At 56.2% G+C, this 16,492-nt stretch overlaps 2 protein-coding genes across 4 annotated transcripts in view; both read left to right on the forward strand.

Annotated features, from left to right (window-relative positions):
- The first annotated feature begins 1,934 nt into the window (after positions 1-1,934).
- On the forward strand, positions 1,935-10,021 carry ZNF683 (zinc finger protein 683). Of its 2 annotated transcripts, none has more exons than XM_069578930.1 (6): positions 1,935-2,061; positions 2,800-3,058; positions 3,734-3,938; positions 5,415-6,103; positions 7,195-7,323; positions 8,346-10,021. In XM_069578930.1, exons 2-6 carry the CDS (start codon positions 2,945-2,947, stop codon positions 8,553-8,555), a joined length of 1,347 nt encoding a protein of 448 aa, XP_069435031.1. In that variant the 5' UTR covers positions 1,935-2,061; positions 2,800-2,944; the 3' UTR covers positions 8,556-10,021. The 2 variants fall into 2 exon arrangements, with proteins under 2 accessions (XP_069435031.1, XP_069435032.1); XM_069578931.1 differs by having other exon boundaries at positions 1,966-2,061; positions 2,934-3,058.
- A 1,213-nt stretch (positions 10,022-11,234) lies between these two features.
- Positions 11,235-16,492, forward strand: part of CRYBG2 (crystallin beta-gamma domain containing 2) — a 30,226-nt gene continuing 24,968 nt past the window's right edge. Inside the window, exons 1-3 of one of the 2 annotated variants that reach the window (XM_069578929.1) lie at positions 11,235-11,536; positions 13,492-13,561; positions 15,184-15,938. In XM_069578929.1, coding sequence (XP_069435030.1) covers positions 11,421-11,536; positions 13,492-13,561; positions 15,184-15,938 — 941 coding nt within the window. In that variant the 5' untranslated portion in view covers positions 11,235-11,420. Of the gene's footprint in view, positions 12,775-13,491; positions 13,562-15,183; positions 15,939-16,492 lie in introns of both variants that reach the window. The other variant, XM_069578928.1, reaches the window with a different exon arrangement.

Below are 16,492 nucleotides of genomic sequence, written 5' to 3' on the forward strand. Positions count from 1 at the left end.
AGCTTCTGTTCCTTCATCATGGGGATAATAAAAGATGAAATGAGAACATTTATGAAGCCCCTAGCTTCACAATAAGTGCCAATACTTCAGCCACCTGATGCAAAGAGCCGACTCATTGGAAGAAACCCTGATGCTGGGAAAGATTGAGGGCAGGAGGAGAAGGGGGCAGCAGAGGAGGAGATGATTGGATGACATCACTGACTCATTGAACATGAGTCTGAGCCAACTCTGGGAGGCAGTGAAGGGCAGGGAAGCCTGGTATGTTGCAGTCCATGGGGTCACAAAGAGTCAGGCATGACTTAGCAACTGAGCAACGACAAGCACAGTGCCAGGCATGTAGTCAGCTGTTTGTAAGGTAGCTCGCTACTCTAATCCTCAAAATAGTCCAACCTGAGCCTGATGCTTCATCTATTCTGGGCACGTAGAGTGCAGAATTCATGGTTGTACACTATAGAAACCATTTCTGGAGGATTTAAGGAGAGGAGGAAAATCCTTGGTGGTCCAGTGGTTAGGACTCTGTGCTTTCACTGCCGAGGGCCCAGGTTTCCACAGTTCAGCAAAGAACAACAGTAGAGACACAGAGAGGAGAAATTCCCTTAAAAGATGTTGGAGGAGCGCAGAGAAGTCCTGGGAAGGCTGCAGAGCCAGGCTTGGAGGACAGGCTGGATCGAGAGAGGCTGGACAGCCCAGAGAGGACTGTGTGACCTGCCTGGACCCCTTTCTTTGAAAATCTGCTCTCCTGGAAGCTGACGTAGCACCATCCACAGAGTGGGCTCCATCCACCTGCCACCCCTGGACCGCAGGCTTCTGATCACAGTCTGGATGGGTCCATGTGGTCAGTCTGGTCCATGGCACCTGCCTGCAGCATGTGTTCGGGTGGGGAGGCCGAAATTCAGCCTGTTGCTTTTCCGGCTTTTATAGTGGAATGTGTCTTCTGCCTCCTTCCAGCCTCTAGTGAGAGAAAGTTCCAGATGCTGGGCATCCAAAACTCCTGGGAAGTGTCTACATGGGAAATGAGAATAAGTAGAGAGTGGTACCTGTCCTTGAGATACAGACATGTAGGGGTCAGTTCTGCAGGTAAACGATGGTGACAGGAAGTGGAGGGGGCCATAGCGCAAGTGAGTACCGGCCAGGGGCCAAGCCGGCAGAATACTATGTCCCTTGCTCACATGGAGAGTTTGAAACATCCCTGTGTGTTCCATGACAGCTGGTGGCACAGCCAGATGAGCCTGAGGCTTGGGCGGCCCCACTGGGCCAGGCACTGTGGATACACTAACTAGGGGCAGAATTTACGTGAGGGCGGGGGAGATGAACCCTCTTCAGCTCTCGGCAGTGATGAAGTTGCTCAGCTGGAAAAGCTGTTTCTGGCCTAAGGGGCCTCCCTTTTCGATATCTAGTCATGCTTCATAGGCATTTTGCCATATCTCTAACTTATCCCTCACCCAGTGGGGGCCTCAGGATTCTGTCTAAATTGGAGAAAAGGTTCCCAGGACAGAGAAATCAGAGGCGGGATGAGGAGGAGGAAGATGTACTTGCTACCTCCAGGGCCTTTGCTGTGCGAGATCAGATTCCTGCTCACCCCGCTGCCTCTCTGTTTCCTCCTAAGCTGCCTGCTTTTGTCTCTGCCTGTTCCTGTCCCTGCCAACTGCCCATCCCTGTCTCAGCTGGGTCCCCTTCCCTAAAGGACCTCAGCTCCAGCCTTTGAGCCCTGCTCTGTCGCCCTCCTGCTCAGCCATCGGGGTTCCCTGAGAGTCACAGCTAAGGCTCTTCCCCACTCCATCATCCCCCACACTGAAATTCTGGTAGCCCCAGTTTCCTGTGGCCCCAAACTCCTGCAGTGTGGCCTCAGGTAGGTAAAGGCTGGTGGGCGGCTCGCCCATGTCTCAGGTCCCAGAGGGCCCCCGGCCTGCCTGCCAGCCCTCCCCTTCCTATTTGTGGCAACTTCAAATGTAGCACTTTCCTGTCACCTCTCACACCCACGGGAGCCTCAGTCACAGGCAGAGGCTGGCTGCCCGCCTGCCGGCTTCCTTCCCCAGCCAGAGAGGACTTCTGCAGAGCCAGGTGAAGAGCCTTGCACAGGCTGCGCCTCCTCCTGGGGTGATTGGAGACCTGGGGCAGGGTGGGGAGGAGTCAGGGGAGAGGGAGAAGAAACTGGGCTTCGGAGGAATGAGACACCCATGTAAGGGTGCCAGGCTTTGAGGGGCACCGGGGTTAGGGAGGGAAGAGGGGGAAAGGAGGAGAAGGAGGAGAGCCTTAGGGTGTGTGACCCTCAGTGAAGTGACCGGCAGAGAAGTGAAGTGCTAACTGAGCAGACAGCTGTCACCGAGCAGCTTCCTGTCAGGCCAGTCAGGACCGGGGGACCCCGAGTCCACTTGCTCAGACCAGCCCAGATGAGGAAGCTGAGCCTGGGAAGTCTGGGTGGCAGGACACTGGGGCTTCCTCAGCTGCCCCCCAAAGCTGGTAGGTGTAGGTGAGGAGCCGGTGGTTGATCGAGTCGTGGAGACATGAGCCCCTCCCAGCATGGAAGAGAGTAGCCAGCCTCTCAATTCCCTGTGGCCCCGAGGAGGTCTGGAATATTTCCTCAGATCTCTGAGCTCGCTTGGAAGTATCTCCATGAGGACTTCTCTCCCTCCTGTCTTCCCCAGGGATGGGGATCAGACCAGTTCTACCCTTAGCCTCTGACTGGCGAGTCTCCATTCATTCCTCTTCTAGCCCCTGCTTGAGAGCGTCGTAGGCTTCTAAATGTTGGTGCCGAGAGAGTCCTTTCATGTCAGCCAGTCTAACCCTCCCATTTTGCAGATAAAGAAACTGAGGCCAGGAGAGGCAGTGACTGGCTCGAGGTCACACAGTGATTTCCGGGGAGAGCCAGCCTTGGAAGTCAGGCTCTTGTTTGGAGGACCTTCACTGCTGTGACGGACCTGTCTTCCCAGCAGGTGGCAGGGCCATGAAGGGGGAGCTTGCTCCAGAGCTGGGTTGTTGCCACAAGACCAAGCCCCTGGGGAGCACAGGGGCTTCTCTGTCCCCCCACCTGGACTCCCAGCTCTGCCAAGATGGCCAGGTAATGTGAGGTCCTGGTCCTATCTCTGAGCCCAGGATGCTTCTGGAAGGAGAGGAGGTTAGGAAGGAGTCGGGGCGGGGGGGCGGTGGTGGTGGTGTGTGTGGATATCTGAAGGGACCTGGATTCTCCTGGTCCTAAGCACCTCTACCCCAGGACCTCACAGGAACGTGCCCTCGGAGGTGCCAGAGACCCTCTGCCATGCCCAGGGCCAGACTCTCTGTGGGACATGAGAAGGGACAGGCCATGCAGAGCTGAGTGTCACGGGGGCCTGGGCCTTGGAGGAGGCTCAGGGCCCTCCTGTGGGGTGCACAGTCTTTCATGAGGGGCTTTTCTCTTAAGTTCACCTCAGATCCATTGAGAACACAGTACATAGTCTGAGACAGAGTGGGATGAGGGTGGTGAGGAAGGATGGGTGGGAGGGAAGAACAGGGCTGGGTGGGGGGTTCTGGGGCAGGGGGAGGGCAACCCTGGGGGTGGACGTGTAAGTCCCTTGGAAAGGAAATGCGGATGAGGGAAGGGGAAGCCCTCTGACTGATGGACATGGCAGAGGTGAGTATGTGTGTGTTGAGGGGCGGGTCTTAGCTTCTCCTTCCCCTCTGGAAATCAAACAAGGGGTGGGGCAATCTCAGGGGACTCCCAGTCCCCACCCCCAAGCCCCTTCCCTCTGCCTCCCAGGTCTTCCCAGCCTTCAAGCCACATCCAGACACAGTGGATCCTCATGATCAGTCCTGGGCCAGCTGGCTGTGCCCATGGCCACTGGCACCAGCCAAGTCTGCCCTGCTGGCCTGCCCCCGGGGCCTGGACCTATACCTGTGCGCCCTGCAGTCGGCAACCCTGGCAACAGCCCCGCGGGGTCTCAGGGAGGATGCTTTCAGCACACGTAAGCCCAGGGCAACTTCACTTTCACTTTTCACTTTCATGCATAGGAGAAGGAAATGGCAACCCACTCCAGTGTTCTTGCCTGGGGAATCCCAGGGGCGGGGGAGCCTGGTGGGCTGCCGTCTATGGGGTCGCACAGAGTCGGACACAACTGAAACGACTTAGCAGCAGCAGCAGCAAGCCCAGGGCACAGGGCCGCACCCGGTGGAGGTGGGAGGTGGGGGCAGGTATTGTTAGGTTTGAGGAGGAGAGACGGAGCAGGCCCAGTGTCACTGGTGAGGACGGAGCCTCAGGTATATGCTACTTCCACATTTTGACCTGGAGCTGTGGCCTGGGCATGTGTGGAACGGGCAGTGGTTTTTCTCAGGCATGGGTGCGGAATCTGATGGAGGTGTAGCCAAAGTCCCAGGAGTTGAGGGTGGGTGATCTGTCTGCCTAGAACACTTGAGCTAGAGGGGCCTGTGTCATCAGGCAGGAAGCTTGCTTGGGAGGCAGGGAGCCGGGGGGTGGTGTCTTGGTTCTGCCCCTTCTAGCTCTGTGACCTCGAGTACATCACAGAAGCCAGTTTCTGCTTTCACAAAGGACCATCTCACTATACCTCTACGATTATTGCATACAGTACACCATTTCCTTACGCAACTCAACCTGGAGGGCAGGGACCATGCTGCTGTGTCCAGCACAGAGTAAAGCAGCCCAGTAAAGCTGGTTGAGTGAATCAGTGAGGGTCCAAGCAGACAACCTACTTTTGAATACTGATGCACATTTAGTATTTTACTTGACATCGCTCCTCGTTTAACTCCTACCTCACTGGCTGTTGCACCTCACTCTCCCTTGCGAGCTCTCCTTGACTTACCCTCCTGAGTCTTCCCACGCTCCAGAATTCGGTCTGGAGCTACCTCCTTGTCCCTCGCCTCATCCCTTCTCCTCCTTCTCCTCTCCTCTCTCCTATTCTTCCCTCCTCTTCTGTTCTCTTGAGCAGTTTGTTGAAACTTCCTGCGATACTAGAAAGGTTCTACACTTGTGCTATCTGACACCTGAGCCTTTTAAATGTGGCTAGTACAAGTGAGAAGCTGGGTTTTTTGTTTTTGGTTTGTACTTAAAGGTGTACGATGGCTACTGTTTTGGACACAGCAGATCTAGGGCCATCCTTTATGTGATCTTATTTGAGCCCATGGCACCCACACTTCTGCCTCCAGCTCAAGCCACTCCTTTAATCTCTAAACCAGTTCATCCAACTGGCCTCTGACTTCTCTACCTACATGTCTAACAGGCTTCTTGAATCCTTTTTGCTCCCTGAAATGGTTACACACTGCACAAATGCCAGCCTCTTTATCAGCAAGGGCAGTGGCAGACCAGGAAAGCCCAGAGAAAGGAGCTGCCGTGCAGGCTAGAGTCCTCTCCCAGCTCGGAGCCGGGCAGGTTAGGTGCAGAGCTGACCTTGACTTCAGGCTATCACAATCTTCCTTTTTCTACTCAGGGCACCTGCCACCAAGGCTGCCTGCCAGCTCCTCCAGTGGCAAGAAACTCCCACCCAAGTGTCCTCCGAGCAGTGACAAGATGGGAAGCCAGACAGAAAGAGCTGGCGGGGGGGCCCCCTGCCCATCCTTCTCTCCTCCCAACAGCTCTTCCCCAAATTCTTGGCAAAATAAGAAGAGCCCCTTGGCTTTCTGCTCCTGTCCCCCAACCCCATCCAGCTCCAAAGAACTCTCCTCCCACTTCCGCCCATTCTATCCTGCCTACCCATTTTTCCTGCCCGCTCCTTACCTGGTCACATGTGGGAGCCTACCTTCAATGCCATGTCCCCCCCGCTTCAAGCTGCCCCAAGACACCCCCTACGCCACCATGGCTGTGCCCAGCTTGCTGATTAATGTCAATGAGCCCGAGCACCCCAGCACCTGGGGGGAGACCCTGCGCCCCTACCCAGGGGCCTGTCAAGACTCCGGCCAAACCCAACCCTCCCAGAGCCAGAATCTGGGCCTTGCCACTGCCAGGACCTACTCCACAGGGCCGGAGCAGGCTGGAAGGGTGGCTGCAGGAAAGCGGGCCCCGCTGGGCTCCCAGGCTGGCTCTGCGGCACTGCCTTACCCGCTGAAGAAAGAGAACGGCAAAATCCTGTATGAGTGCAACGTGTGCAGTAAGAGCTTCGGGCAGCTCTCCAACCTCAAGGTATCTGCCTCCGGGCCCCCAAGGTTCCTGCTGGGCATCCTTTGGTGACCCTTTCCCATCCTGCTTCAAGAATCAAGGACCTGGGGCAGAGGGAATTCCAGCTCAGCCTCTAGGGCCTGTGACCTTGGCTGGTCCATTTGGCCCTGCAGTTTCGCATCTGTAGAGTGGAGTCCTCTCCACACAAAAGACTGTCCATGAGATCATCTCATTTCAGCTAAAAATAGACAAACTGAGGAAAGATGTTCCCAAGGTTACCTTGATTTAAGGGTGCAGCCAGGTCTCCATCTGAGTCTCTCAATATCTAGGGCAAAGCCCTTTCTTGAAGAGTCATCCTCTCTGATTCCCTGGTAATCCTCCTCTTGTTAATTTATTTAAAGGTCAGGTCCGGAACAGGTGAATTTTAGTGAATCTAGACCTGACAACCAGCCTTTTTCAACTGGGATCCAACACAACAGCAAGTGTGCTGTAGGCGTCATTATAGGCATCGTCCAGCAGGGGGCGACCATGGACATATCTCTGTATCAGCCAAGATCTGACGTTAGGGGCAAGTTGACACCTGCTGAAATAGAGGAAAATTTACTGGTTGTTGGAGAACAGATCTTCTGCATCCTCTAGGGCATGAGTTTTTAAACGTTAATGAGCCTCAAACCACTTGGAGAGCTGGCCCCAGCCCTAGGCCCTCCCTAAGCCCCAGCCCCAGAGATTTCAGTTCAGCTGCTCTGTGGGTGGGGCCTGAGAGTCTGCCTTTCTAACACCCTCCCAGGTGACGCTGATGCTGCTGGTCTGTGGGCCACACGTTGAGAAGCACTGCACAAGACATATATCTAGGGGGCACACATAGGGAACCCCTTACCTGGCCTGCTGACCACAGCCATCTCCATCTTCCCTTCCGCAGGGCAGCAGAGAGCCCGAGGGGAGCCTAGGGGATGGTAGATTGGCCTTCAGGGAGGTGATACAGAGGCAGGGGGCTTGAAAGGCCTTGATGCCAAAAGGGGGTCCTGCGAGGATGCGGGTAGAGATTTGAGGAGGATCCCTGGCCCTGACGGGGGGGCTCTGGGCGGTTGACAGCATTTCTCCCACGCCTGGCTCAGGTCCATCTGCGAGTGCACAGCGGGGAGCGCCCGTTCCAGTGCGCCCTGTGCCAGAAGAGCTTCACCCAGCTCGCCCACCTGCAGAAGCACCACCTGGTGCATACTGGGGAGCGGCCCCACGAGTGCCCGGTGAGACCCTCCACCCCCTCCCCTGTCCTCCTGCAGGCTGGGGAGGAGTTCTAGGCCCCTGGGGGATGGCACCTGTGGCCTCCATTCCTCCACTGTCCTGAGAAAATGGAGCTAGGGCAGGAGGCAAGGGGTGGGGGCGGGGAGGGAGGGGAAAGGGAAGGGCCAGGGTGCGCTATTGGAGGACACTCCCTGGGCCTGGAGGGGAGAATAGCGATGTGTGTCTAGGGGTGGAGAAGAATGAAGCTGGAGGTCCTGGGGAGCGGACACCCACTGGTGACTTCCCAGCATCGTCGGAGGAGTTAATGCTAGTGTGTGTGCAAAGTCGATGAACTCTACTGATAACATCAGCTCAGTGTTAGCTCCCTCCCTCTTTGAGCTTCACCATGTCTCCAGGGAGTTTGGAAGGGCCAGAACTCTTTCCCTGTTTTACAGAGGCAGGAACAAAAGCAGCATAATGGTGACAGTCTAGGCTACCTGGGTTCAAATCTTAGCTCTGCCTCCAATTTGCTGTGTGAGCTTCGTCTACTGGCCTCACTCCTCTAAGCCTCTGCATGTTACCTGTTAATACAGAAGTAGTGCTTAGTCCCGATTCTCCAGTCCTGAAGAAGACTACATAAGACCAACTCCTGGCACGCAGCAGCTCCCAGTAAATGTTAATTGCACGCACAGAAGCTGCAGCCCTACGCTTAAGGGTTCTATGTGATTATGTTATTCAGTCCTCCATGCCTACGAGATTAGGTATTAATACTCTATGTCAGCCATCAACAGAGCAAGGCTCAGAAAGGGGAGGTCTCCTGTACAAGGTCATGCAAGGAGCAGAAGAACCAGGATACTAACCCAGGCTGCCTGGCTCCAATGTGCCAGATACCATGGTCCCAGGGAGGAATCATGGGGGAAAGCTTCCAGGCCTGCATCACAGGGAGGTGGTGGTCTTGGCGGGGTGTTTCCAAGATGGGGAGTGGGGAGCAGAGATGCTGGGTGACCCAGGCAGGCAGAGCTGATACCAGTGCCTGTCCCATCAGATGTGTGACAAGCGCTTCAGCAGCTCCAGCAACCTGAAGACACATCTGCGCCTGCACTCGGGCGCCCGGCCTTTCCAGTGCAGCGTCTGCCCGAGTCGCTTCACCCAGCTCGTTCACCTGAAGCTGCACCTTCGTCTGCACGCCCCACGGCCCTGCGGCCTGGCTCACACCCACCTGCCCCTGGCCTCTCTCACCTACCTTGCCCGCTGACACCAGGGGGCCCTAGATATTCTGGCAGCGCCTTCAGAGAGGCAGATGGACTGGGACGTGGACAAGGTCAAGGTGTCCTCAGCATCCCAGGGCAAGTAAGGGCCTGAGCCATGGTGCCAGGACTGCCCTAGGGAGGGGGCAGGGGCGGAGCAATGAAAGGATTTTCTCTACGATGAATTGAGGCCTCCTGAGCTTCAATAGTGCAGGGGGAGGTCAGAGTGTATTTGCCAGACTTCACGTCCCACTCCACCTGGCAGGTCACGGGACACAGCCAGGAAGAGACTATGCTGCCCACCGTGTGTATGTGTGTGTTGGGGGGTGCCTGCAGCCACCTACCTCTGGCTGGGTTTGAGTTCCACCCTCTGTTCGGGACCTATCTGGGACCAGGCCCTCCATCTCAGCTAGCCGATGGACAGTCCAGCCTTCCAGGTCTCTGCAGGGTGCAGACTGTGGTGCTGTGTTGCCAGGCACAGGGCACTCTTTTCTGAACCAGCACCGGCCCAGATATCTGTCTGCTGCTTCCTGCAACCTCCTTGTCTCCCAGTTCCTAGAGGCCACTGTGCCCCCTCAGCTGGTACTCCCTGCCGTGGTCAGGTGGGACACGTTCATCTCCCTCTGTATATGCCAGGATCTGAGCCTCCTGTGAGAGAGGCAGGAACACAGGGATGTCAGGGTCCACTCATGACCCAGAAGTAAGATGTCCCCCTGTGTGTCAAGGACCAGTCATCCCAGAGGACAAAGAGCGAAGGGGGTACCAAGCTTGGGGAAGGGGTAGAGGCCCTACAAGGACTACAGGTAGGGAAGAACTGGCAGAGAGAGCCTGGGAACTAGGGCCCTCTTGATGATCTTTTTCCCTGGAGTCCTAGAGGACCCCCTCAAGTGTGCAAAATGTGCCTTCTCCCAGAGAGAGTGGTAGCATTAGATGGGAAAGGGTACTGCCCTATGGGGGTATAGGAAGCCCAGGCTATAATCACAACAGTAGCTATTATTAAGTAATAATTTGTTGTTCAGTCGCTAAGTCATGTCTGACTCTGCAACCCCATGGACTGCAGCACGCCAAGCTTCCCTATCTTTCACTCTCTCCTGGAGTTTGCTCAAGTTCATGTCCATTAAGTCAGTGATGCTATCTAACCATCTCATCCTCTGTCATCCCCTTCTCCTCTTGCCCTCCGTCTTTCCCAGCATTAGGGTTTTTTTCCCCAGTGAGTCAGCTCTTTACATCAGGTGATCAAAGTATTGGAGTTTCAGCTTCAGCATCAGTCCTTCCAGTGAATATTCAGGGTTGATTTCCTATAGGATTGACTGGTTTGATTTTCCAGTCCAAGGGACTCTCAAGAGTCTTCTCCAGCATTACAGTTCAAAAGCGTCAATTCTTTGGTGCTCAGCCTGCTTTATGGTCTAACTCTCACATCCTACATGACTACTGGAAAAACCACAGCTTTGATTATACAGACCTTTATTGGCAAGGTGATGTGTCTGCTTTTTAATACGCTTTCTAGGTTTGTCATAGCTTTCCTTCCAGGGAGCTAGCATCGTTTAGTTTCATGACTGCAGTCACCATCAGGAGCGATTTTGCGTCCGTGCTAAGTCTCTTCAGTCGTGTTCGACTCTTTGTGACCTTATGGACTGTAGCCCGCCAGGCTCCTCTGTCCACGGGATTCTCCAGGCAAGAATACTAGAGTGGGTCGCCATTTCCTCCTCTAGGGGATCTTCCCAACCCAAGGATCTTATTTCTCCTGCATTGACAGGTGGGTTCTTTACCACTAGCGCCGCCTGGGAAGCCCAACGGTGATTTTGGAGCCCAAGAAAAGAAAATCTATCACTGCTTCCATTTTTTCCCCTTCTGTTTGCCATGAAATCATGCCACGATCATGGATGCCATGATATTAGTTTCTTGAATGTTAAGTTCTAAGCCAGTTTTTTAATTATTAAATAATTATTATTGGGCTTCCCTGGTGCCTCAGATGGTAAAGAATCTGCCTGCAATGTGGGAAACCCAGGTTCGATCCCTGGGTAGGGAAGATCCCTTGGAGAAGGGAATGGCAAATCACTCCAGTATTCTTGCCTGGAAAACTCCATGGACAGAGGAGCCTGGCAGTCTACGGTCATAATATTAATAGCCGGCCAACTTCCAGCAGGTGGCATACCTGTGGATTTCAGATTGGCTCCCCACCAGGGTACTGGATGAGATTTTCGCTGTGCCCTAGGGTCTCCAGGACCCAGAGAGAGAGCGTACTCTCATTGGACACTCTCACCAGCAGGGTGAGGGCAGGGTTGGCATCGGTCCCCACCAATAATCACGGTCTAGGTTCCAAACCCACTAGATCAACCGTTTGGCCCCGCCCAGCAAGCCAACCACTCAGCTAGGCAACCCCCACGACCACGCCCACTCCCGCCCCTGGCTCCGCCCTTGCATTCTAGCCCCTCCTCCGGGGGGGCACGCGGGAAAGACCCTGGGCTCGGTCTACCCTCCTAGTCCTGTTTTCCCGCCCACCTTGTGCAGGCCCAGCTTGAAGTCTTCCAACACCCTGACCAGTGGGTCCCCTGGCGCTTCCGGAGGCCTAAAGACGTAGCGCGGCCAGGGCCAGGAGCTGGGTCCCCGGCAGCGGGGCAGGGGTGCGGGGAAGGAGGGTCGGGGGGAGAGGGGATAGCCGGGGTGGAGAGGACCCCTGCAGAGCGCACCCCCTAGCCCTGGGGCTTGGGCAGTATGTGGATCTGTCCCACTCCCCCGCCCTCACGGACTTCGGGCCGGGCGCTGTTTGCTCAAGGGGGGCGTGCCGGAGGAGGCGTATATCTGCAAATGAGCGAGATCCGGGTGGCCCCCGCGGCCCCGGAGCAGTCAGTGCCCGGGACCTTGCCCTCGCCATGGCCGAGCGGCGCGGGGGCCTAGGGGCCCGCCTGGCTCGCCGCCTGGCCGGGCTGGGGGTCCGGAGGGAGCGCAAGGGGAAGCGGACCCCGGAGGAGGCCAGATCCCGGGATAGGTGAGGGGTTTGGAGGAGGGGCGCACCGGGCGCCCCTGGGCCCGAGGGTGTGGATGTGTGTCTTGCAGTGTGCAGTGGATGTTCAAGTAAGCCTGTCTGAGTGACTGGAAGCATTAAAATATACCAAGGGGTGTACTACGATTTGGGGTATGTGGACTTTATAAAGTCCCTGTACTTTTTAAAACTTTTACAACAATTTTGCAGTTTCCTAGATCTGGCGGGTGGCCAGGGAACTCCTGATTTCCTCTCTGAAGATAATTGAAAGGCAAATACGGTGGCACCTCCTGCCGCTGTGGACTTTGATTCTCTCATCACAGGCCAGTTTAGCTCTTGCCTTCATGTCACTTTGTCATGAGTATGACAGGTTCCTGAGTTGGCTTAGACTGCACTCTATTTGCCCTTTCATGACATGAAGAGGCTTTCCCCCATCATCCTAGATTGTATTAACAATAAACTTATTTGCCACTTGCTTGATGCTTTTCCTGGATTATCTCATTTAATCATCCCAGCGGCTGTACCAGGCAGGTATTTTGTGTGAGTCAGATACGGAAATGGAAGTTCAGAGATGTCAAGTCACCTCTCCAGTCACACAGCTTGGAACTGGTGGGGCTGGGACACAGACTTCTGCAGTTTGACTCCGGGGCCCACAGCCTGAAGCCCTGGGCTGCTCTGTTGCCTTGAGAGATTTCAGAACTCAAGCAAAGGGGCCAGAGTTCTGTCCTAACCCGAGAGGCCACTGGCCATGTGACCTTGAACAAATTGCTACATCTCTCTTAGCCAGTTCACTTGCACCTGATGTCTAGAGGCAGGGAAAAGGCTGTATGGATTGCCAGGCTGAATGGCCAAGAAAGGGATAGAGTAGAGGATCCCAGGAGCTTACAGGCCCAATGTCTGCAAAGAATGTCAGGAGGGATCACAGGAAACAAGTGTCTGTGCAGTTCTGATCTTATGACGTAGCTGTCTCCGGCCTGCCCTGGGAGGAGTGGAGGCATGGTTGAGCCCAGGGTGAGGGGAGGGGTTTGTGCTGCTCTCTCACACCAAAGAGAGCAGGGAGGGGAGGGTCGAGCCACCCTAAACCTGGAAGCTTGGGTGCCCGGGGGTGCCCATACGCTGCCAGCGCCCGGCCTGGAAGACACACCCCCCGTTCCTTTACCCCATCTGGCAGGAACCTGCCCTGTAGGCCCACATGGCACTGTTCCTCCCTTTCTTTCTCCACTTGAGAGGAGGCAGCGTTGCAGGTGAGTCAGGGACAGGGAGGGCCGGGTAGGGACTACGCATGCTCCTGGGGCCAGCCTGATGATACGTCCCATGTGTGTACTTGGACTTGGTTCTCACTGGCCGTGGGCGTGGGACTCTGGAACGGAGGGACAGGCCCCTGGCCCCTGCTGATTGCCTGGAGTAGGGGGCAGAGTGCACGGAGCTGGCAGCCAAGGCCCTCCTCTTCTTGCCCCGTTAGAGGCGTGATGCCCAGACAGGCTTTGGAGTGAGACCATCCTAGAGTCTTAACTCCACCAGCTGTGTGACTTTACCACCCTGGACCTCAGTTTCCTTATCTGAAAAATGAGGACACTGCTATCTACCCTTTAGGATTATTGTGAGGCTTAAAGGGGATTATGGAGGTGTAATACCGAGTGCTAAACCTGGCATAGGGTGGGCCTCAGCAAATGGAAAGCTTTTGAATTATTAGGGTACTGTCCTTTTTCTGTATTCTGGTCCTGATATAGGCCTAGTCCCCATTTTGTTCTAGGCCCATCCCTGTCTCTCTTTCTCTGGGGCTGGCGTGGACAAGTGGGGTTGGGGGCAGAGAGGAGGCTGTGCATAGACCTCCCCTGCCCCCCAAGACTTCAGGTGCTCATCTTGCCTGCAGGGGCCCTTAGAGACGAGGGCCATCAGGTCCAGTCTGGGGCAGGAGATGAGGAGTCTACTTCACTTCCTCCCCTGTGTTTCCTTCCCAGGCCCAGGGGTGGCCAGAGCTGCCCTGACCTGGCCCAGGGCCAGGGCAGCACCAGCAAAGTCAGCCTCAAGGTAGGAGAGAATCCTAGGGTTGGGGAGGGGAGGGGAGGGGAAAAGAAGCTGTTGGGAGGGGCTGGGCCAGCCCTGAGAACCCTGACTTACAAGTTAGGCAACTGCAGTCCTCTCCTCCCTCCTCTGCCAGGGATACACTGTGTGACCCTGGGCATATCACTCCTTACTTCTGAACCTCAGCTTCCCCATCCAGAAAATGGGGACAATCATGCCTTTTAGGGCTGTTGTGAGTAATAAGGTATCAGATGTAGGACATCCAGCATGGAGCCCAGATGCTTAGGAAACAGCTTCCTAACGTAGGGGCCCCTGGAGGAAGCCCTGTCCTCAGGACCCCATTTCCCACACTCCCTCCTTTAACTTGACCTTCCCCATCTTTGACTCCCTTTCCCCACTTCCTGGCATGGCCCCCAGGGGTGACGCTGGGCCAGTGACTTAACCTTCTGGCCGAAGTTTCCCCATCCTCAGCGGGAACCTGAGCCATGGATTGGACAGAGACCAGGTCCCCCACCCTCTATCCCCTGGATAGCAGAAGGCTTCCTCTAGAGATGGCTCAAGCAGGCATGTGTTTCTCTGTGATCCTGAACATCATCAGTGATTACTAGAGTACTGCTGGGTACGCTGCATGGATTATCTCATACAATATTCTCAGCACTCCCAGGAAGCAGATACTATTATTATCATGCCCATTTAGCACATGGGGAAACTAACATGCAAGAGGTATTGCAGCTAGAAAGTAACAGTGCTGAGAATCAAGCCCAGGTTGCCTTGCTCCAGACTCCCAGATTAATCATCCAGCCTTCCTGTTTCTTGAGATTTTCAGCCCCTGGGGAGTGAGAGGCTGCATCTATTTCATAGATGTGTAAAATCAGGTATTTGGGATTAAAGGCCCCTGCTAAGGAGAAATTTGACCCCAGATTTGGCTCCTCTGTTGCCAAGGACACAAATCCATCCCTGAAGACTGGCATTTGGGGGGCAGTGTCTATTCAGGTCTGTGGTCCTGAACCCTCTCCCCTCACCCCCACAGCTAGGCTGGGCCCCAGGGGAAGACGGCAGACAGAAGTCAGGGTTGTCCCACTTTTAGGGGAACCCTCTTCCCTGGCTTCCTCTTGTCCCAAGAACATCTCTATACCCGATACCTCCTTCAGGTGTGTTTGGAACACTCAGGCTGTGAGGGTATTGGAGAGGCGGCTGCAGGCTCTGGAAGCCTGGAGTGGGCAGAAGCCAGGGGCGTTGTGGCAGGCATGCCCACACAGGCCCTAATCCCCAGGGCAGCTGGTAGCAAAGGGCCAGAAGCCAGTGGAGTCCTGGGAAACCAGCAGTTGGCCTGAGAGTCAGGAACCCTCACTGTGCGACCTTGGTCATGTCGGCGTCTCTCTCAGCCTCCCTTTCCTCGTATGTAGAATGGGAAGGGGTGAGATAAATGCCAAAGGAACTTTCCAGAGCTCTGCCTCTTTGTCCAGCTCTTGCGGCCTTGGCAGCCTCTCTGTAGGGCAGCTCCGCTTGGTGTCAGAGCTCTCTTCAGCTTCTCCTGTGCCAAGGAGGGCAGCCAGGGGTGCCGGGGGGGTACCCAGGGGGCAGGCCAGAGAGGCTATCACTGGGTCTCTGCTTCTGCTTTCCCTCAGGCCCAAGCCCAGAGCCGCTCAGAGTTGGACCTTCGGGCAGGGAGCCTTGGCTCCTGGCTTTGGAAGCGACGACACAGCTCAGGGGGGCTGGTGGAGCCTCTGGGGCGCCTCCAGAGGCCTGCTGTAGGCAGCGCCTCTGACCTGGCCAACCATGCCTCCATGGGGCCAGAGAGCCTGGCACCAGCGGTGACCTCAGGAGAGCCTGCTGGAGCCAGGGGTCCCTCAGGCCCACCACTGGCGCCTGGATGTTTGGAACAAGGACCTCCGGGCCACACCTGCCGGCAACCCCCACACTCAGCCCGGGGGTTTCCTCTGCTGCCCGAGGCACCCAGCAACCTGGAAGACGTGCTGCCCCGCCCAGCGTCCTGCCCCAGGGCAGAGGGGGCAAAGGGCGAGCCTACCAGTCCAGGGCCAGCCCTGCCAGAGCCAACCCTGCCAGAGCTAGCCCAGACCCTACGTGAGCGTCCCTCTGCCAGGAGGACCCGCTACTACCACATCACTGTCAGCCTGCAGGGGCGTGAGCAAGCACCTGGGGAGGAGACGGAAGAGCCCAAACCGGCCCAACCAGCTCCCCACCCCTGCGGCCCTGAGGAATCCAGGGGCTGGCAGGAGCCTCCCCAGGGGCCCCGCCCCATCACAGGGTGCCTAGCTGACCCGCCTCAGGAACCCCAGCTCCGAGCCCCACCACATCAGGGGAGCACGGCCCAGCGGCAGGAGCTCCGGGCCGGCCGGACGCCTGGGTCCCCACACAGACGGTGAGTAGATTTCATCCCCCACGTGGGGCAGTGGGGGAGGAGGAAACTGACCTGGCCGCCCCTTCCTGGGTCTCTATCTCGTCTCTGGGCTTCTCTAAACCATTCATTCAGTTCTCCCGGGCATAGGCTGACTCTGCCATCCCCTCCCCTTCCCATCTCTGCCCTCTGTTGCCTGCCCCCCAACCCCGTGCATGCCCGCAGGCTGCCTCCCGGGACCCAGGTTTGCTCTCCTCCTCCATCCACCTGGGGAGGGGGATATCCTGTCGCAGAGAGGATGGGGAGGGTCACCTTATCTTCAGCAACACCTTCCCCAGACCCTCGTTCTGTTCTGGAGACCACTTTCTCAGCCTGAGACGAGAACTCTCAGGTGATGCTGGATGTCCTGGGGTGAGTTGCTTAACTTCTCTGGGCCTTGAGTCATCAAGTTGATTTGGTCACTGGAGATGAAGGAGGAGGAGGAGGAGGTTACAGGAAGATACTTTGAACTCTAGAGAGTGGGGCAACCAAAACAGCCCAGATGCTTATTAATAACGCTTCAGTCGCAGCAATAATTA

This window comes from Ovis canadensis, chromosome 2 (assembly GCF_042477335.2).
Source record: "Ovis canadensis isolate MfBH-ARS-UI-01 breed Bighorn chromosome 2, ARS-UI_OviCan_v2, whole genome shotgun sequence".
Lineage (NCBI taxonomy): Eukaryota > Metazoa > Chordata > Mammalia > Artiodactyla > Bovidae > Ovis > Ovis canadensis.